At 42.0% G+C, this 22,453-nt stretch overlaps 1 protein-coding gene across 3 annotated transcripts in view; it reads left to right on the top strand.

Annotated features, from left to right (window-relative positions):
• PLA2G15 (phospholipase A2 group XV) overlaps positions 1-22,453 on the top strand; it is a 118,590-nt gene that overhangs the window by 80,789 nt on the left and 15,348 nt on the right. For all 3 annotated transcript variants that reach the window (XM_056526430.1, XM_056526429.1, XM_056526427.1), the window contains 3 exons: positions 8,745-8,901; positions 11,054-11,172; positions 19,279-19,377. In XM_056526430.1, coding sequence (XP_056382405.1) covers positions 8,807-8,901; positions 11,054-11,172; positions 19,279-19,377 — 313 coding nt within the window. In that variant the 5' untranslated portion in view covers positions 8,745-8,806. The remainder of the gene's footprint in view (positions 1-8,744; positions 8,902-11,053; positions 11,173-19,278; positions 19,378-22,453) is intronic.

The raw sequence follows: 22,453 nt of genomic DNA on the forward strand, positions 1-22,453 counted from the left end.
GAGTTCACATCTGCCCGGCAAACAGGTTTTGCAACATCAAGAAACATTTTTTGGGCTGAAAACCGATACAGCTATTCTTGGTGATCTATGAATCACATGACTTGTAATGAGAAAAAGGCAGAGAATAAAGGTATGAGATGAAAAAATGAGATTACAGTACTAAACCCCATGAGGACGCAGCAAACTTTAATTTTTGCATTTTCATGCAATAATGAGGGCTTGTTTTATGTGAGACTAATTGTGTTTTTGTTATGACATTACTAATTTTACCTTTTACATATACAGCAAAAAAAAAAAAAAAAAAGAGTAATTTTGGGGCAAAATTGAGTAAAAATGCATGTTTGAGAGGTTTCAGTGCACTTTTACAGTTAAAGGAGAACTTTGGCAAAAAATGTACTTATGCCCTATCTGCATCATAGGGGATAAGTAGCTGTTTGCAGGGGTGGGGGCCACTCCTCCTCCTCCTCCCCCTGCAAACAGCTACTTCTCCCCTATCCTGTGGACAGGGTTAAAGGGGTATTCCAGGAAAAACCTTTTTATAGATACCTATATCAACTGGCTCAAGAAAGTTAAACAGATTTGTAAATTACTTCTGTTAAAAAATCTTAATCCTTCCAATAATTATCAGCTGCTGAAGTTGAATTTTTCTTTTGTCGGGCAACAGTGCTCTCTGCTGACATCTCTGCTTGTCTCGGGAACTGCACAGAGTAGAAGAGGTTTGCTATGGGGATTTTCTTCTACTCTGGACAGTTCCCGAGGCACGTGTCATCAGAGAGCACTTAGACAGAACAGAACAACTCAACTTTAGCAGCTCATCAGTACTGTAAGGATTAAGATTTTTTTAATAGAAGTAATTTACAAATGTGTTTAGCTTTCTGACGCCAGTTGAGATAGAGAAATAGATAGAGAGGTGTGTGGGTTTTTTATTTTTTTTATTTATTTATTTTTTTCCTGGATAACCCCTTTTAACTTTTGCTGGAGTGCTTTTAAAAGGGTACTCTGCTGGTGTGAGTTGGCTTTTTCAAACCCATGCAAAAGTCGGACCGCTCCTCACCTCCGCTCCCCGTAGTTTTCCGAAGCTAGAAAAACCATATTTAAAAAAAAAAAAAAAAACCCTAAACCTCAATTACCTCCGCCAGTCGATATGTCATGACAGCAGTGTGACATATTGATCCTGGGCACCCTGGTATAAAGTTACCAAAAACATGCTATTCTGGATTTTGTGTGTGTGTGTGTGTGTTTTTTTCAAATTTTTTTTTTCTTCCTCTCACCATTCCCAGTGCATTAACATTTTTAACCCATTTCCGCACGCAGTGATTTTTGTTTACATAACTTTATTTGAAAATTTGGATACAGTGAATGATTAAAACTTTGATTAGGGGACTGACTTATTTATTATTTATTGAACTTATTCACGATTTCTTAGGCTAGGTTCACACTACGGAATTTCCGCCTGCAATTCCACTTTGAAATTGCAGGCAGAATTTCCGCTTGCTAAAATGTATAGTGTAGTGACTGGGTTTCTGTTCACAAATTCACACTTCGAAATTTGTGAGCGGAAAATCCGCTTGGAAATTTTCACTTGAAGAATGACGTTGCTCATTCTAAAGGCGGAAATACTCGCGGAACACATTGCAGTTTATTGGAGACTGACTGAATCAGTCAGCGCTGGCCGCACTCGGAGTCTCCGGATTCCGCAGTGTGAACCTAGCCTTACTAAAATCTGCTAGCATTGATCAGTGTTATCGGTGCTCTGCTTCTCCAGCCTGCTGAAGCAGAGTGACAAGCGGATGGCACTGAAGCAGGTTAGTGCCCTCCTTTCCATGATAACCCCATGGAGGTCAGTTGTGTACTTTATAAAGCAATTACTGGTCCATCACATGGCTGACCCACTGGGGAAGATTCACCAAAATTTATGCTGAGAAAAAATTGACTAGTTGCCCATAGCAAACCAATCAGATTGCTGCTATAAAAAAAAAAACAAACAAAAAAAACAGTATAACAGAAAATGGAAAGGAGAACACTGATGTGAACTTGGCCATAAACATAAGGTAACCTAATGAAAGTGACTTATTTAACCCCTTAAAGGGAACCAATCAGCATATATATCCCCGGGTGGACGTTTGTGCCCCCAAGGGTGGTGAAGATATTAAAGGGGTACACCACTGCTCAGCGTTTGGAACAAAATGTTCCAAATGCTTAGAGCCTGCGTCGGGAGCTCGTGGCATCACACCCTGCCCCCCCCTCAATGCAAGTCTATGGGAGGGGACGTGACTGATGTCACACCCCCTACGATAGACTTGCATTGAGGGGGTGGGGTGTGATGTCATCATGGGCGGGGCTATGACATCACAAGCTCCCAGCTCTAAGCATTCAGAACATTTTGTTCCAAGCGCTGAGCAGCGGAGTACCCCTTTTTAACTGTGCGCTGAACAATCACATAAATAAAAAATACAAAATTGTTCTTGGGAAGAAAAAAAAGTTATTAAAAATTGAGAGGGTTTAAAAGAAAAATTTGACAGGACTCTCTAGGAACTTATTTTGAGGTTACAGAGAATGCTGCACACTTCACAGTATTCCTCTATTTGCTGTTCTTATGTTGTACAGCACATGATGTCTTACTGGCAAATTAAACTGAAAGCTCCATTCAGTTTTACTGGATTCCAGAAACCAGTGAGCAGTGCATTGTGGGATGACCGAAGTATGTTGTGAGTCACATGTCAGACAGCGCCATAGAGCTAAACTACTGCCTGCTCTAGAAGGGACTGGCAGAATTCTGAACTAGTATTGTAAACGTGTCAATAGCTGGAAGAACCGACCAATCACAATGTGCATTCACTGGTAAAACCCCTGTATTACTGAAGTGCATGCACTGACTGGCTGTCTGGTAGTGCCCCCTACAGTACAGGGAGGTACTACACCTTTACCTGTGCCAGGGTTAGCTACTCCTTTTGGACACCAGTTGGGGGCGGATCATTTGACTTTTTTGGAACACTATGTGTACTGTACAGGACCCTGAAGAAGCTCCTGTCCTCTACATTGACAGTGATTTACAGCTTCCAGCAGATCTTTCTTACTTTTATATGTATGGAATTGCTTTATCTGTATTAGGTATCTACTTATTTTTCTTTAATCCTCACCTTTTCCTATTTTTGGATGACATGTTAGGGCATTAGAACCAATTACCAGGTTTCCATAGAGTTTTGGTCCCAACATACAATGGTCATCCTGGAACCAATTAATATTGTAACCTGAGTGACCACTGTATAGTATTGGAGAACACAGTATGACGTAACCTTTAATATAACACTTTCCTACAAAACAGTCTAACTCTGTATTAAGATTGAGTCACTTTTTTAGCATCCCCCTGCCAGTGGTTACATTGCTGGAATGGCTGTGTCCTCACCATCTGCAGTGCATTTCAGTTGTAACATTAAAGGGGTTCTCCGGTGCTTAGACATCTTATCTGCCTGATCGCGGGAGTCCTGCTGCTGGGGACCCCCGTGATCTTGCACGCGGCACCCCGTTTGTAATCAGTCCCCGGAGCATGTTCACTCCGGGTCTGATTACCAGCGACCACTGGGCAGGCGGCGTTTGACGTCACGCCTCCGCCCCCGTGTGACGTCACGCTCCACCCCTCAATGCAAGCCTACGGGAGGGGGCGTGATAGCAGTGGGACAGCATCGGGAGCGGCGGGGACAGGTGAGTATTAAATGCACTTTTTACATTGCATGAATCCCTCAACATATGATGGATTCGACAAACGATGGGTCGTTAAGAACGAATTACCATCGTATGTCGAGGGACCACTGTATAAGCTGCTGTGGGGCACATCATTTTTTCCATAGCGCCAAGGTGTTGAGTATCCATTTTTGAATACACATTTGTAAATTGCTCGTATTTAAAAATGGGTTATGGGTATTTTTGTTTTCTTCAACTTTTTTAATTTTTTTTTTTTTTTACACACTCTGTCCCTTCAGTAGATTCCTCATACAGATCAATGTAATTCCATAGAACCACATTGATCTGTCTGCTCAGCCAGGCTCTATCAATCACAGAGCCTCGACCAGTGCCAGAGGAGAGGTAAGCCCTCCAGCCACCTCCATAGTGGATAAACGCGCTGGCGATCCACCTCACTGGACCACCTTTCAACTTTGACAGCGGCGATCTAAAGGGTTAATAGTCGGCCGTGGCTATTAAACCTGTCGGCTATTAACAGCAGCCCCCAGCTACAAGAATCAGCTGGGGGTGGCCGGTATGGCGCGGGCTCAAGTCAGAGCCAGCCCATCCTTAGACGGCAACTGGATAAAAAGGGTCTAACAACAACACCTCCACCATTTATTTATTTATATATATTTTTTTTATAGATACCGTATATAACCATCACTCAGACAAGCTGTAAAATTAACTGGGGATCTGACCTTGTGACCCGCCAAGTTCCATTCTTGGTCCTAGAGAGAATGCTGTCTGTTTCCATAGAAGTAAATAGGAGCATGAAAAATAGCTAAAACTGCACATGCAGCTATTTCCAGAAGCCACAACCCTCACTTAAGTAACTTTTATACCCTGTGTGATTGAGGGGTTATGGAGATAAAATGTTGGTGCTGAGAGTCAACACCTTTTAATTGACTGTGATTCCTTCTTAACAATGTAGAAGAAATGCAGCTGAATGAACAGTTGTGTAATGACAGACAACACCCAGAGAATGTATACTGTTCCTGTCTTCCGTAACACATTGATTTCTGTATTGAGTAGAAAGAACAAAAAATGCTAAGTCTTGAAGGCCAAAGTAAGCTCTGTCCTGAAAATTAACCCCTTAAAGAGATCAGAGGTAATTTTAACGTTCTGGTACTCAATGCACCAGGATGTACATTTACATCCTGAGCGGCATTCTGTCTATGAAGCGAGTACCCCTCCCCTATTACAAATTAAAATCAGCCCTAGTTTCCCGTTTTGCAAATAAAATAAAATATTTTAAAAAAAAAACACCTATTTGGTATCTGAACTATATTAAATCAATACGTTTATAATCTTGTTTGGTGAATGGTGCGAATGTAAAAAAAAAAATCCAAACAGAGTTGCTGATTTTTGGTCACATATACTATACAAAATGTATAAAAACTGATCAAAAAAAGTCCCATCTAAGCAAAAAAAATGGTACTGAGAAACTACAGATCACTGTGCAAAAAATTAGCTATTTTATGGAAAAATCAAAGTTATAGGTGGGAGAATAGGGCAATTTTAAGTATACTTACAGTATCACACCTGTCACGTGTTATTCTATCTTTTCATTTGACAACACTGAAGAAATGAAACTCTTCTACGATGTAAATTAGAGAGTGCAGCCTGTATAACAGTATTTAATGTTGTGTCCCCTCAAAATGATTACATGCAGTCATTAAATGGTATTCTGTGCCAGGTGCTGCACAGAGATCGTGGTGGGGGGGGCTCCCAGCAGTAGGACCCCCCCATCATCAGACTATCTTTTGGATTGGTGATAAGATGTTTAAGGCCGGAATATCCCTTTAATGTCTTAAAGGGGTACTCCGGTGCTTACACATCTTATCCCCTATCCAAAGGGGATAAGATGTCTGATCGCGGGAGTCCCTGCAGCTGGGGACGCCATCTTATCCCCTATCCTTTGGATAGGGGATAAGATGTGTAAGCACCGGAGAACCCCTTTAACCTTGGCAAGAAAAGTGAGTACACCCCTAAGTGGAAATGCCTAAATTGGGCTGACTTAGCAATTTTTCATCCCCAGTGGCATGTGACTCGTTACTGTTACAAGGTCACAGGTGTAAATGGGGAGCAGGTGTCTTAAAAATGGTGTTCTCTTTCACACTCTAACACTGGTCACTGGAAGTTTAACATGGCACCTCATGGCAAAGAACTCTAAGGATCTGAAAAACAAATCTTAACCTAGGCTTTAAAAAGATTGCCAAAACCCTGAAACTGAGCTGCAGCACGGTGGGCAAGACCATACATCGGTTTCACAAGACAGGCACCACTCAGAACAGGTCTCGCCATGGTCGACCAAAGTGAGTGCGCAGGCTGTGTTCTATCTAGATATTGTCTGTGGGGAAATAGATGTATGAGCACAAGAAAGGCTACTGTGTGATGAAGACATGCAGACTAAGGAATTACTGGAACCATGTCCTGTGGTCTGATGAGACCAAGATAACTTTTATTTGGTCCAGATGGTGTCTAGCGCGTGTGGCAGCAACCAGGTGAGGAGTAGAAAGAAAATTGTTACTTGCCTACAGTCAGGCATGGTGGTGGGGTTGTCATGGTCTGGCCTACATGAGTGCTGCTAGCACTGGGGAGCTACAATTCATTGAGGGAACCATGAATACCAACATATACTAAAGCAGAGCATGATCCTACCCCCCCCCCCCCCCTCCTTCAGAGACTGAGCTGCAGGGCAGTAATCTAACAAGATAGTGACCCCAAACACCTGTCCAGGACGACCACAGCCTTACTAAAGAATCTGGGGGTAAAGGTGATGGACTGGCCAAGCATGTCTCCAGACCTAAACCCTATTGAGCATCTGTGGCGCATCTTCAAACAGAAGGTGGGAGAGCACAAGGCCTCTAACATCCACCAGCTCTCTCATGTAGGAGTGGAAGTGGACACCAGTGGCAACCTGTGACATTCTGGTGAACTCCATGCCCAAGGGCCTTAAAGTTGTACTCCACTGGAGAGGTTTGCTATGGGGATTTTTTCCTACTCTGGACAGTTCCTGAAATAGACCGAGGTGTCAGCAGAGAGCACTGTGGTCAGGCAGAAAGTTCAAAAAGAAAAGAACTTCCTCTGTAGTATACAGAAGCTGATAAGTACTAGAAGGATTAAGATTTTTAAATAGAAGTCATTTACAAATCTGTTTAACTTACTAGCACCACTTGATTTAAAAAATGTTTTCCAGTGGAGTACCCCTTTTAAGGCAGTGCTGGAAAATAAGAGTGACCACACAAAATATTGACACTATAGGCCAAGTTTGGACTTTTTCAAGTTTGGCCAAGATTAGACCTTAAAGCAGATGTCCGGTGCAGACTTTTTCTTTTCCATCCTGCCTGGGCTGCAAAAAAAAAGACAAAACAAACTTTCACTTACCTTCCTACGTTCTCCCGGAGCTCCGCAACAGCTGATCAGTCGGCTGGGCTGTTTACTTCCTCCTTCCCTTAGGCTGAAGCGCCGTGTGACGTACCGGGCTATCACCGGCCGAGGCGGGACATCGCTGCGGCCTCCTTTAATGGCTGTGTGTTGCCCTGAGGGGACAGCAACATTTAACACACTGTTTGGCGAAGTGTTTACACAATTCATTTTTTTTAATGTCTAAAAAATTGCCAGATTAAATGCTGCAGCGTTTTTGCATGTGTGTGACCCTTTTGCAGTGTTTTGTTTTTTTTTGTTTTTGTTTTTTTACTGCCTTCAAGTTACCACAGAGTGTAATGAGGTAAGTGGTGATACATAGCACAGCACTGTATACCGTCCGTGCTCCTAGTGGGGCTGAACTGTGCCTGCAGCTATAAAGCCATGGGTACAGCTCAGGCTGGACTGGCGGTATGTTTACATTGTAAATCTTTTGTCCAGTAAAAACATGAAGTGAACATATAGATCTGTATAGATATTGCTATGCGCCAGCCTACCAGTGAAAGAGTTACGTTGCGCATCACAATTTAAATTGGCTCTCTCATTCAAACAAATGTTTGCTATTGCACTCCTTATGGTAAATAAGGAGGGGGGGGGGGGCGGGGGGTAGATGGAGTGCAGACTCATCCAATCAGAGCTCAACTCACACTGAAGTGCTCTGGGCTGTGTGTAGCAGAGTGAGGAAGGAAGTTCTCCCCTGTATGGCTTCAGATGATGTCATGCCTGCTGGGTAATGCCCCTTCCCAGTCTGTGAAAATAATAAATAATAAAAAAAAATAAAGGCAGGGGGTGGTTTATTATGATGGGGCAGTGAACTGGGAGGATTATAAAATGTAACAAGATCATGAGAGGTACACTTTTTTTTTTTTTCTTTTTTTTTTGTCAACATACAGTAAAATGCTGTGATCTCTATAGATCACTGTTTTACTGTAACCCCCTCGATGGGCTGTGCGCTAAAGATGTCATTACAAAGTACAAATGATCACACAAAAAACTCTTGAATTCTTCTCTGAAATTCCAGTGTCCCATTGTTTTCAGTGGGATTCTGCTGCAATGAGCACACTGTGGAATTCTCGGCTACGGAAACTAAAACCTGTTTATTTTTATTTTTTGGGCAGATCCGCATGGATATGCATTGCCATCAGTGGTGACGGCACATATCGGAGCAAATTTTTCTCAGGAGTAAAAACAAAGGGCATATTGGGCAGTTTCTTATGGGGTTAATAACGTAGGGAAATACATTCATACTAACAGAGCCTGAGGAGTGTACATGACTCAAAGTGAGCAGTGTGAGATGTGAGAATTTCATTTTACACTTCAAGTGTAGAAACCTATATCCTACGCACAGTGTTTCAGTGTTAGTATACACTATACCTTAAACATCCAAGAGAAATGCAACCAATAAACAAACAGGTGCATCACAAATATTCATCTTTATTGATACGTTATGAAACAAAAATGTTAATAGGCATTAGAATCAATGAGAGTACACTGTTAAAGCCTGGACCATGCCCACCAGGCAGAATAATGGCATTGTACATTATGTTGCTTTATTATTAATTTATTTTATTTCAATACTTTTCTTGTATTTGTAGTACCAGGTGACTTGGGAAACCAACTGGAAGCGAAGCTGGATAAACCATCAGTTGTGCACTACATGTGCTCTAAGAAGACGGACTATTACTTCACTCTTTGGCTGAATCTGGAGCTTTTACTGCCCCTAGTAATTGACTGCTGGATAGACAATATAAGGTAAGAACAAATGATCAGTGGTTGAGAAATTGCAGTGTAAATATCTTTCTACAGGTCCAGTGGTGGTGCTCCTGTCCGCCCTTGTCTCTGTTGAGGTCGGCTGACTATGCGCTGTCTCTGCTGGTGACGTTCCGAACACATTCCAGACAATATCTTTATAGGAAGACTCAGTCTGGCACTTAAAGTGTACCTGTTGTCAACAAAAACTTTTTATATAATGTAGATAATACCATTATCTATATATGTGTAAGATACATTGGTTAAAATGTGTGTATATTTTTGTCCCTACAACTATTGTGTGTCTCTATGAGAAGTCTAAATACAGGAAGTGAGGGCAGACAAGCAGGACTCTGTGCACTGAGGCTCTATAACACTCTCCTGGCTCATACATCAGGATGATTGACAAGCCAGTAGCCTGCTCAGATCCCCGCTTGTCTTACCTTCACTTCCTGTTTTTGGACTCATTATAGAGACACACAGACAATAGCTGCAGGGACAGGATTTTTTCTCCCAAAAATATACACAATTTTTAACCAATGTATATTACAAATATACATAAAATGGTATTATCTACATTATATAACTTTTTATAACCGGTACACTTTTAAATTCTGGAGCAATAGACTCTTTTAGACAACGCTCTGCGGTGTGAACCATGGCCAAAAGGCTGTTCAGCTAGTGTTGCAGATTCATGTGTAGGAAAGTCCATATGTATAGGTATAGAGAAGTAAAGCAATCGCACTCACCACTCTGTAGCAGCATAATTTATTCAAGCATATTCAGCGGGTACATTGGTGCTGGGGTGCCTCCAAGGGGCCCCTGCATGACTGTACCCGCTGAATATGCTTGAATAAATTATGCTGCTACAGAGTGGTGAGTGCGATTGCTTTACTTCTCTATACCTATACACTCCAGACAATCATTGAGGTTACAGCATGTTGGGAACATCATCAGTTTCAGGGCGTAAACGGGTGCCAGTGCTGGACTTGATAAGGTGAGTTAGTTCCAGGTTATTAAATATCCCTAGTAGGATGTAATTTTTATTTAAATTGTAATAGCTTTGTAACAAAACAATCCAGTGAAGAGTTAGGATATGTCCATGCTGTTTTTTTATGTGTGTGTGTTTCTATAGTTCCATTGAATCTAGCTAATCTGTAGCCAGATCCATAGCATACAAAATGTAATCCAAGGGTATGCCTTAAATATTTGCAGTGGATTTTGCAAATGACTTTTTTCCTACAAGGGGAAGAAAAATTGTGTGCACATCTGCTGAGCACAGGGAAACACGCATGCTGACGTTAACTTGGAAAGGATGGCTCCTTCTGGTATTCCTGGTTCTAGAAAGAACAGCTGAGATCTGGTGAACACTCATGCTGACATCGCTTTCACGCTTATCTCCGCTAGGGATCAACCGACTATCGATTTGGCCGATATTTTCGGCCGAAATTCACGATTGCCGATAATCGGATAATGCACAGTACCCCCACCGCCCCGGCCACAGACCGCCGCTGCCACATTGCCTCCCCCAGGAACAGGTAGTTATAAAACCGGGGATGGGGGAGGCAATGGGGCAGCGGTGGTGGTTGGACTAAGGACCGGCAGTGGGAGAGAAGCGGGCAATGGCGATCTCTGGCCAGAGGATAGTGGGGATTGGACTCAGGAGGACCCCAGGACAGGCAGTGGGAGAGAAGCGGGTGGCAGCGGCGGTCTCTGGCCCTGCAGTTCATTGATTTAAAGTGCCTGCTTTAAATCAATGATCTGCAGCCGCTTCTTCGGGGGAGGGGGGGTGGAGAAATGGCCGATAATTTATACCGGAATATCGGTATAAATTATCGGCCTGAAAGGCCACAGATTATCGGTATCGGACCTAAAAAATCGATATCTGTTGATCCCTAATCTCCGCTCATGCTAAAATCGGTAGGGGTCTGAACGTCCCGACCGATCAAAGCTTGTGATATTTGACAGGGACAAACTTTCAGAACTTATGGGATAAAAATGACTGACTGTCTAAACGTTTTAAAGAAGAAAAAAATTGGGAGGTAAACTGTTCTATTCAAGCATTTGCAGATAGTGTTTAGGCCTAATGTCTTATAACATACTGATATATTGTGCAATAAGAGTATACATTTTATATAATATATTTTCTTTTCAGGTTAGTTTATAACACAACCACAAAGACTACTGCTTCTCCTGAGGGAGTGGATGTGCGGGTCCCAGGCTTTGGCCAGACATACCCTTTGGAATTTCTGGATCCTAGCAAAAGGAGTGTGGGTAAATAATGACCATCTATTCTACATTTTTACACATACCTTCGGACCACTGTAGTGCTGACTTCCAAACGGGTTGTTCACACATGCATGAATGAGAACATTTTGTAGGTTTTATTAAACCCATTAATCTGTAAAGCTTTTCATAGCCCCCACACTGCAGCTATGTACTGTTTGTCTTGTGGTTTGATGGGCTGACTTGGAGTGGTGCCTCTATGGGAATTACTGAACCATTCTACTGCTGTTTTCATGTTTCTAAATACAAATAAAAAATTTGACATGCAAACACCCATAAATGACGTAGACAACTAGGGTAAGAGTTACCAAAACGAGTGCAAAGGAAAAGTTATCCAGTTGTCCATAGCAACCAACCAAAGTTTCTTCTTTTTTTAAAAACAAAAGAAGCAATCTAGTTGCTATGGGCAACTGGTCAAATTTGCCTTTGCACTGGTTTTAAAAATCTCCCCTATATGGTATACTTTATACACTTTATGGTAAGTCACAATATCTTACCCTATATCTATCAATTTTTCATCCACACTTTTTTTGAAAAAGGTTAGACTGTCCTTGAGGATTGACTTAAGGTGTTTTGAATATGCTGCAGATCTGTTGCAGATTTTTTTACATTTACCTTAAAGGGGTACTCCACCCCTAGACATCTTATCCCCTATCCATATGGTACATATTTCCCACCGCACAGAATCCACAGTGCGTATGACATGTGTGGCCTTAACACTTTATTACTACATATCAAAACACATGTTTATAAGCTCAAGTATATCAATATATATATCACTCTGAATATCCACATAAGTGCACATACACTTACTGTATGTACAGAACAGAATACATTACCCTGCAGTACTGAGTGGCTTCATTTAATTTAACTCCCCATTCCCAGGTAGGATGTGTTAAAATACTTATCTGCTGCCAGGAATTATTAAAGAGGTTTCACTACCGTATGCACTTAACCCCTATCCCCTGCAATATTAAAATCTGCGCTCTAAATGGAGTAGCAGCTGACCGACCTGACCTTGCTTCATCGTCTATGGGGAAGCTGAAGAAAGCAGAGTACAGCACTAGGCTACCCATGGCACTTTAATAGACTAAGAACTGAGTCCCATTCAGGAGTCCAGATTGTGGGCTGTGCACCTTGAATTCTGTCAGGACATTGGCTTTGCAGCTTGAGGAATGACTCTTGTGCCTTGCAAGACCAGTGTTGTCTACCTCCATGGGAAAGTGTCTATGTGCTTTTGACCATGTAGTGCAGTGGTCTCTTAACCCGTTCAGGACCCATGACGTAACGTTACGTCTCGACACCCTGGTTATTAAGGACCCATGACGTACAGTTACGTCATTGGCAGTTCCGGTCCCCGCCATGCGCCGGGCGGGGCTCTGACCGGGATGCCTGCTGAAATCGTTCAGCAGGCATCCCGTGCAAATGCCCAGGGGGGTCATCAGACCCCCCACCATGTCGGCGATCGCGGAAAATCGCAAGTATATTCACACTTGCGATTTCGGGTCATTACGGGTCTATGGTGACCCGGAATAGAAGGGGGATCGCGGTTGTCTAATACACCCACGATCCCCCTAAAGGCATAGGAGTGAGGTGGCTGGGGTGCCACCCCCTCCTATCCCTGCTATTGGTGGTCTAGACGCGACCACCAATAGCAGATCGGGGGGGGGTCAACTTTCATTTTCCCCGTCCTGCCCACCCACAATAGGTGGGGCAGGACGGGGAAAGCGACGGGGACAGACGCCGAAGATCCATTTACCGATCCGGAGGCTGCAGGCGACGGAGATCGGCGGGCGGTGACGTCATGCGGCTGGATCCTACGGAAGCCGGTGAGTTGCCTAGCGATATCTGGAGGGTACAGTCTGAGACCACTAGATAGTGGTCTCTATAATTGTAGCCCTCAAGATGTTGCAAAACTACAACTCCCAGCATGCCCAGACAGCTGTTTGGGCATGCTGGAATATGTAGTTTTGCAACATCTGGAGGGCTACAGTTTGAGACCACTATCTGTATCCCTCCAGATCTTGCAAAACATCAACTCCCTGCATGCCCAAACAGCTGTTTGCTGTCTGGGCATGCTGGAATTTGTAGTTTTGCAACATCTGGAGGGTCACAGTTTGGAGATCACTTTGCAGTGTTCTCTAAAACTGTAGCCCTCCAGATGTTGCAAAACTGCAAATCTCAGCATGCCCAAACAGCTGCCTCGGCATGCTGGGAGTTGTAGTTGCGTACCTCCAGCTGTTGCATAACTACATCTCCCAGCCTGCCCTTTGGTGATCAGTACATGCTGGGAGTTGCAGTTTTGCAACAGCTGGAGGCACACTGGTTGGAAAATACTGAGTTAGATAACAGAACCTAGCTGGAGGTTCCCCCCCCCCCCCCCCCCCCATATGAACGTACAGGGTACATTCACACGGGTAAGTTTCCTGCTTCAAGTTCGGGCTGCGGCAAATCTTTCGCTGCAGCGCAAACTCCTAGCGGGAAACTCACCGTAACACACCAGTGTGAACGTACCCTAAAAACACTACACTAACACAAAATAAAGGGTAAAACACTACATATACACCCCTTACACTGTTACCCCCCCCCCCCCCCCCCAAGAAAAATTAAAAACATATTGTATGGCAGTGTTTCCAAAATGGAGCCTCCAACTGTTGCAAAACAACTCCCAGCATTTCTGGACAGCCACTGAATGTCCACCCATGCTGGGAGTTTAGTAACAGCTGGAGGCACCCTGTTTGGGAATCGCTGGCATAGAATACCCCTATGCAATCCCTAATTTAGTCCTCAAATGCGCATGGTGCTCTCTCACTTCGGAGCCCTGTCGTATTTCAAGGAAACGGTTTAGGGCCACATATGGGGTATTTCCGTACTCTGGAGAAATTGCATTACAAATTTTGGGGGGCTTTTTCCTTTTACCCCTTGTGAAAAGGAAAAGTTGGGGGCTACACCAGCTTTTTAGTGTAAAAAAATGTACACTAACATGCTGGTGTTGCCCCATACTTTTTATTTTCACAAGAGTTAAAATTTGTAACGCAATTTCTCCGGAGTGCAGAAATACCCCATATGTGGGCGTAAAATGTTCTGCGGACGCACAACAAGGCTCAGGTGTGAGAGCGCACTATGTACATTTGAGGCCTAAATTGGTGATTTGCACAGGGGTGGCTGATTTTACAGCAGTTCTGACCTAAAAGGGGTAAAAAAAGAAATACCCACATGTGACCCCATTTTGGAAACTACACCCCTCATGGAATGTAACAAGGGGTATAGTGAGCTTGAACACCCCACAGGTGTTTAATGAAAATTCTTCAAATTTGGATGGAAAAATGAAGAGAGAATTTTTTTTTACTAAAATGTTGGTGTTACCCAAAATTTTTCATTTTCACAAGGGAAAATGGTGGGGGGGGGGGGGGGAAGCCCTAAATTTGTAACCCCATTTCTTCTGAGTAAGAACATACCCCATATGTGGATGTAAAGTTTTCTGCTGGCGCACTACAATGCTCAAAAGAGAAGGAGCGCCATTGGGCTTTTGAAGAGAAAATTTGTCTGAAATTGAAGGCCACGTGTGTTTACAAAGCCCCCATAATGCCAGAACAATGGACCCCCCCCCCCCCCCCACATGTGACCCCATTTTGGAACCTACACCCCTCACGTAATGTAATAAGGGAAACAGTGACAGGTGTCTGACAGATTTTGTAATAGTGATCTGTGAAAATGAAAAATTAAATTTTTCATTTGCACAGCCCACTGTTCCAAAGATCTGTCAAACGCCAGTGGGGTGTAAATACTCACTGCACCCCTTATTAAATTCAGTGAGGGGTGTAGTTTCCAAAATAGGGTCACATGTGGGGGGGTCGACTGTTCTGGCACCACGGGGGCTTTGTAAACGCACATGGCCCCTGACTTCCATTCCAAACAATTTTTTATTTTATTTTTTCCCCAAAAGCTCAATGGCGCTCCTTCTCTTCTGAGCATTGTAGTGCACCAGCAGAGCACTTGACGTCCACACATGGGGTATTTCCATACTCAGAAGAGATGGGGTTACAAATTTTGGGGGTCTTTTCTGCTATTAACCCATGCAAAAATTTGAAATATGGGGGGAAACACACATTTTAGTGAAAAAAATTATAATTTTTTTCACATATGCAAAAGTTGTGAATCACCTGTGGGGTATTAAAGGGGTATTCCGCCCCTAGACATCTTATCCCCTATCCAAAGGATAGGGGATAAGATGTCAGATCGCCAGGGTCCCGCTGCTGGGGAGCCCCGGGATCCCCGCTGGGGCACTGCGCTATCATTACAGCACAGAGCGAGATCGCTCTGCACGTAATGATGGGCAGTACAGGGGCCGGAGTATCGTTTTTTGCTGTCCTGGCACAATAGGGGCTTCCTAAATGCAACATGCCCCCCAAAAACCATTTCTGAAAAAACGTACTCTCCAAAATCCCCTTGTCGCTCCTTCCCTTCTGAGCCCTCTACTGCGCCCTTCGAACAATTTACATAGACATTTGAGATATGTACTTAACCGAGAGAAATTGGGCTACAAATATAAATATATATTTTCTCCTTTTACCCCTTGTAAAAATTCTAAAATTGGGTCTACAAGAACATGCGAGTGTAAAAAAAAAAATGAAGATTGTGAATTTTCTCCTTCACTTTGCTGTTATTCCTGTGAAACACCTAAAGGGTTAAAATGCTGACTGAATGTCATTTTGAACACTTTGGGGGGTGCAGTTTTCATAATGGGGTCATTTATGGGGTATTGCTAATATGAAGACCCTTCAAATCCACTTCAAACCTGAACTGGTCCCTGAAAAATAGTGAGTTTGAAAATTTTGTGGAAAATTGCTGCTGAACTTTGAAGCCCTCTGGTGTCTTCCAAAAGTAAAAACACGTCAATTTTATGATGCAAACATAAAGTAGACATATTGCAAATGTGAATCAAAAAATTTTTGGGGGAATATCCATTTTCCTTACAAGCAGAGAGCTTCAAAGTTAGAAAAAATGCAAAATTTTCAAATTTTTCATCAAATTTTGGGATTTTTTACCAAGAAAGGATGCAAGTTACCACAAACATTTACCACCATGTTAAAGTAGAATATGTCGCGAAAAAACAGTCTCGGAATCAGAATGATAACTAAAAGCATTCCAGAGTTATTAATGTTTAAAGTGACAGTGGTCAGATGTGCAAAAAACGCTCCGGTCCTAAGGTGTAAAATGGCTGCGTCCTTAAGGGGGTTAACTGTGGACCTCCAGCTGTTGCAAAACCATAACTCCCACTTTGCCTGGACAACCCCAACAGCTGGCTGTCCACAGTTTAGAGACCAAGGATTGTGTGTGTGTGTGTGTGTGTGTGTGTGTGTGTGTGTGTTTTTAGAACTGTTGAAGTTACCATTACTCACTCCTCTACATACAATATACAGAAAATACAAGGGATAATAGATTGTATTTTATGAATTTTTATTTTAAATATTGATACTTGAAGATTTCATCACCCTTTTGCTTTTTATTGTAAAAATTAAGGTATATTATGTTTTTAAACCTATAAAACCGCGTTCACATCAAGCTTTTTTCCCAATGTATGGGCTAAATGTGCCGACAGACTTCCATTGCGAGATGTAAACTGTTTTCTTATCCTGTAAAGTCTAGTAAGGAACATACATTTTTAATTTTTTTTGGGGTGTTTTCCAACCTATAGGTTACAGATGCCACTATGGCATCTGGATCATGGACACATTAAATAGATGCTTAACAATAGTGTTCATCACCCATAAGCTAAAATGGCATACAGTTAACGGATATGTCACTAGAAAGCTCACTCTGTATAGTTGAGTGCATCATGTATTAATATGTGAGCGATGGACACTACTGGTATTTGTTATAGCCTATGTTTTGCGCAGTGTTTCCCAACCTTTTTTGGCTCGGGGCACCCCTAACGAAGTTGACGAGCAAAAAAAAAAAAGGAGGAAAAAGGCCGCAATGCACAATATCAAATATCTATCTATCAGTGGGTATGTAGTTTAACCCCTTAAGGACTCAGCCCACTTTTATTTTTACGTTTTTGTTTTTTCCTCCTCGCCTTCAAATAAAAAAAACTTAGATTTTTATATATATCACTTTTTTCCACATTTTTATATATATATATATATATATATATATATATATATATATATATATATATATATATATATATATATATATATAATAATATATATAATATATAAATATATATATAATAATATATATAATATATAAATATATATATAATATATAATGTATAAATATAATATATAATATAAATAGATAAATATAAATATAATTATATAAATTATAATTAGATATATATATATATATATATATATAATCTATAAATATAATAATTTTTTTTACTTTTATTTTTGCACTTTAATAGTCCCCATAGGGGACTATTTATAGCAATTATTCGATTGCTAATACTGTTCAGTGCTATGCATAGGACATAGCACTGATCAGTGTTATCGGTCATCTTCTGCTCTACTCGATCGCAGATCAGAGCAGAAGACCCGTGGAAGGCAGGTGAGGGGACCTCCGGCTGCCATGCTGGATGATCGGATCACCGCGGCAGCGCTGCCGAGATCTGTATTGATCACGGCATCTGAGGGGTTAATGGCGGACAGCCGCACTATCGCAGATGTCCGCCATTACAGGCGGGTCCCTCGCGGTTATGCATAGGACATAAATGTACGTCCTGGTGCGTTAAGTACCAGCTCAGCAGGACGTACATTTACGTCCTGCATCGTTATGGGGTTAAAGTGCTGCTTTATACAGCAACTCACAAGTGAAGTCTTCTCTGATCAGCGTCATTCCCTGTTCTTCTCCGTCTGATCCGGACCGCCATGACCATTTCTTCCAGCCACAACTCTTCACTGTTAAACCTGCAAAACAAATCTATTAGGCTCCGCACTTTACCAGCATTAGCCTCCAGATTCTCTAGAGGAATACAGAGGCGTATGGGTGTAAAGGATTAACTGAGAGGTGTAGAAAGGTGTACATGGGAGATAGGTGTGTAGGGTGACAGAGGGGTGTAGGGGGGTGATAGAGGAGTGTACATGGGTGGCAGAGGGGTGAACATGGGTGACACCGGTATGGACAGGGATGACAGGAGGGGTGGATAGGGGGATGGCCAAGGTGGACATGACAGGAGGGTGGACATGGGTCAGAGGGGTCGACAAGGGTTCCAACTGTTAAGAGGGGTGGACTGGGGTGACAAAGGGACGGGGGGGGGGGGAATAGGTGGACATAGGTGACAGAGGTGTAGACTGGGGGGTGGTCAAAGGGGGGTGAACATGGGTGACAGGGGGATGGACATGGATAGGAGGAGGGTGGACACGGAAGATATGGGGGTAAACAGGGATGACAGGAGGATGGACAAGGATGACAAGGGGGATAAAAGAGGGGTTAATAGGGGGGTGGACATGGGTGACGGGGTAAACTGGCTGGTGAACTTGGGTTATAGGGATGGAAAGGGGGATGGACTTTTTTATTTTTATTTTTTTTAGCAAGCCTTTTTTGTTCCTCTCTCCGGTAGGGCACAAACTCAGGGCTCCAGCAGGGCACTCGCTCACTGCGCCGGAGGGGGACGCACGCACAGCGCACACAAACATCCCTCTCCCCTGCGCCGCTGGGGAGGGAATGTAAAAAAAAAAAAAAAATTTTATGGCAAAATCCCGTGGCACCCCAGTTGGCAATCACTGGTTTAGTGTATATGACTGGAGCTTTTTTAGGTGTATGTGCTAAATGTAAACAAAAATGTGAAAGTCTCAAATTTAATGACTGTCCAGCCGTACACTGGGAGTTTAGTATCCTGTAATGTCTGATTTTGTCTGTAGATTTTCTCTTGGCATTGTAAAGTGCTATGGAATATGTTGGCAATATATAGATAAAGATTTGTAGTTGTTGTTGTTGTTGTTGTTGTTGTTGTTGTTGTTGTTGTTGTTGTTGTTGTTGTTGTTGTTGTTGTTGTTGTTGTTGTTGTTGTTATTATTGTCCCAAAAGGCTTTATTTGTGTGTCTGAGTGTCATGTTTAGGGTTTCAATGTCTCTAAATGTTTTGCAGGTACATATTTCTACACTCTTGTTCAGAGTATGGTTGACTGGGGGTACACACGTGATGTAAATGTAAGAGGAGCACCTTATGACTGGCGCAGAGCTCCGAGTAAGTATCTGAAGTTCTTTAAATGGAAGTATACTGTGCAGAATACAAACTGTTTGTCAAGTCAAAAGTGTTATTATTAATTAAACCTCTGTACTATCCTGGTACAGTAATGGCATGGGCCAATGGTGTATTAAAGGAAAACTGTCAGCTTGCTCCCCCCGCACTAACCAGTGGTACTGGCTGGTAGTGCGCGGAACGCTGATAAGTTTGATGCTTACTGTGCGATATCTTAGTTTTTCTGTATATACTAATGAAGTGCTAACTGGCACAGGTGGCGTTAACTGGCACTCTGACGTCACCGCTGCTGGCTGCAGCTCGGCCCAGCTAATCAAGGAATATTGATGAGCTGGGCGCTGCTGTGCCTGGAAGCGGTGACGTCAGTGTCATTTAACACCGCCTGTGCCACTTAGCTTTATTTTTCCCTATATGCTAATGACGTTTTATCGGCAGAATGGCCAGGCGGATCCGAATACAGTAAGCATCAAAATGATCAGCGTACCGCTGGTTAGTGCGGGGGGAGGAGCAAGCTGAAAGTTTCCTTTTAAGGTCTTGTGCTGCCCTAGGCCTAACTGAACTCATGCACCCCTGTAATCTACATTTGTCCACCCATGAGTACCAAAGAAAAGAAAATGGCACCACTACAAAATAAATGCAATTAAGACCATATTTAAGGCTCCTTTCACACTATGAATTTCTCCGTTTACAAACTTCCGTCACATGTTCCGTCACTACAGCTGCAAAACCCGGCCGTTACAAAACCCCTGACGGCCGTGACTAAATTGCATTGCAGCCTATGGGGTTTTGTAACTGCCTGTTTGCACCCGTATATGCCTGTAATTCATTACGGGAGTTATACAGTGACGGGACATCGTGGCGGAAAAATTACTGCATGCAGTAATTTTTCCGCCACGATGTCCCGTCACTGTATAGCACCCGTAATGAATTACGGGTGCACACGGGCAGTTACAAAACCCCATAGGCTGCAATGCAATTTAGTCACGGCCGTCAGGGGTTTTGCAACGGCCGGGTTTTGCAGCTGTAGTGACTGTACATGTGACGGAAGTTTGTAAACGGAGAAATTCATAGTGTGAAAGGAGCCTTATTTCAATAGATTAAAACATCACATATAATATTAAAAAAAAAAATACATACATCACATGAGAGACAACTACACCGGAACCTGCGCTGTCGTAATGCATACAAAAAATAGCATTCAAGTAGAAAAAAATGTAATAAAGAATTGATGCCTCAAAAGATCATATATATATCTATATCTTATGAATTAGGGGCAAGTGCCCAGCTACCTGTATTGTACGGATATAAGGCAGTAAGAAAGTCAATGCTACAAACAGGTGCTGTGGCTAGCCTGAACTGCAGGCTATAAAGCGCCTAGGCAGTAGGACAAAGTGAAAGTGCAGAGTGTTTTTTTTTTTTTTTTTTTTTTTTTTTTTTTTATATTCATGTCAAATACTGGCTTTACTAGCTCTTTAATATTACAGCATTCATAAATACGACACACAAATTAAATATATTCCTTTTTTTTCTTTGTCCCTCAGTCATTGCATATCATTTTTTTTTTTTTTTTTTTTTTTTTTTTTTATTATTATTAATTGTTACTTTATTTTAATAATAAAAAAAATTACAAAAGTACAATTCAGTTATAACAAAGTCCCCAATCAAAAAAAAAAAGACAAAGGCCAAAAAGCCATACTTATACTTGTTTACATCTGAGAAGTATACCTAATCCTTATTAACACCCCACCCCACCTACTGGCACCGAGAAGAGGAAAGAGGAGGAGGGGAAAAACAAAAAACAAAAAAAAATAAGATTCTCTTTTCTTTTTGTTTTTGTAAACAGTTGTCTATGTTTAAGTCTACCATACATTCCAAATTTTTCTACATTCTCTTTGACCCTTCTCACTCCTCATCCATCTGGACTCCTTATTTTTCATGATTTTTTTTTAACCCTTCCTTTCATTCCTCTATCTGCAATTCTTTAGGGGATATCCAATTCCTTAGTATGGTCAGTCTGGCGAAGAACAAAATCCGATGTAGCAGGCACTCAAATTTCCCCATATTACCAATGGCTCCCAGTAGTATAAACTCTATCGTACGAGGTACCTTCACAGGGATTTTACTTTCTATCTCTTTTATTACAGATTCCCAGAACACAGAAATCGTCTCACACGACCAGAAGCTATGTAAATAATCTGCTTCTTCCAAACCACATTTAACATAGTGTGACGTCATTTTCACCACTATCCTATATAAATGAAGCGCGGAATAGTGGGTCCTGTGTAGTATCTTAAATTGTGTGATTTTATGTTCCATATTACGAGAAACCTTACTTATATTTTGGGCCACAATGTCCCACTCATCTTCAGACACCGTACCCACTATCCCAGACCATTTTTCCTTAATTCTGTCGGTCCCCCTTACTCCAATAACCTTATTTAATTTCTTATACAAAATTGATATTCCTTTTTTTCTTAAAGTGCTCTATTTGGATTAGTGCTTCTATGAAATTGTGTTTCTGTGCTACATATATCTCCTTATCTATCGTGTTATGGACTGCATGGCTAACCTGCCAATAATACAGCCAATCATTATCGCTAATATCATACCCCCTTTTTTATGTGCTCAAATGAAAAAAGTTGTCCTTTATCAAATATTTGTTCCAATCGTTTTATACCCTTACTATCCCAAAAAGTTGACTCACAATCCACCAATTCTTTAAATTTGTTATTACCCCATAAGGGTGTGAACCCAAAACTATTTTCTATATGTAATTCTTCCTTTAATCTTTCCCATACTTTTCTGTATTTATGCAGTAGCATCGTGTTGTTCGAACCACTCTCCTCATAATCATCTAATTCCAACACTTCATATATGTTCTCTTTCTCCTTATCTACTACAATCTTCTCCAGATATCTAGAATTCCTCCAATTCACGACTCGTACCAACTGCGCGGCCAAGTAATAAACAAGAAAGTTGGGCATATCCAATCCCCCCCCTATCTCCAGAGGCCATAAAATATCTGTACTTCAGACGGACCCTTTTTCTTCCCCATAACAAT

This window comes from Hyla sarda, chromosome 6, assembly GCF_029499605.1.
Source record: "Hyla sarda isolate aHylSar1 chromosome 6, aHylSar1.hap1, whole genome shotgun sequence".
NCBI lineage: Eukaryota > Metazoa > Chordata > Amphibia > Anura > Hylidae > Hyla > Hyla sarda.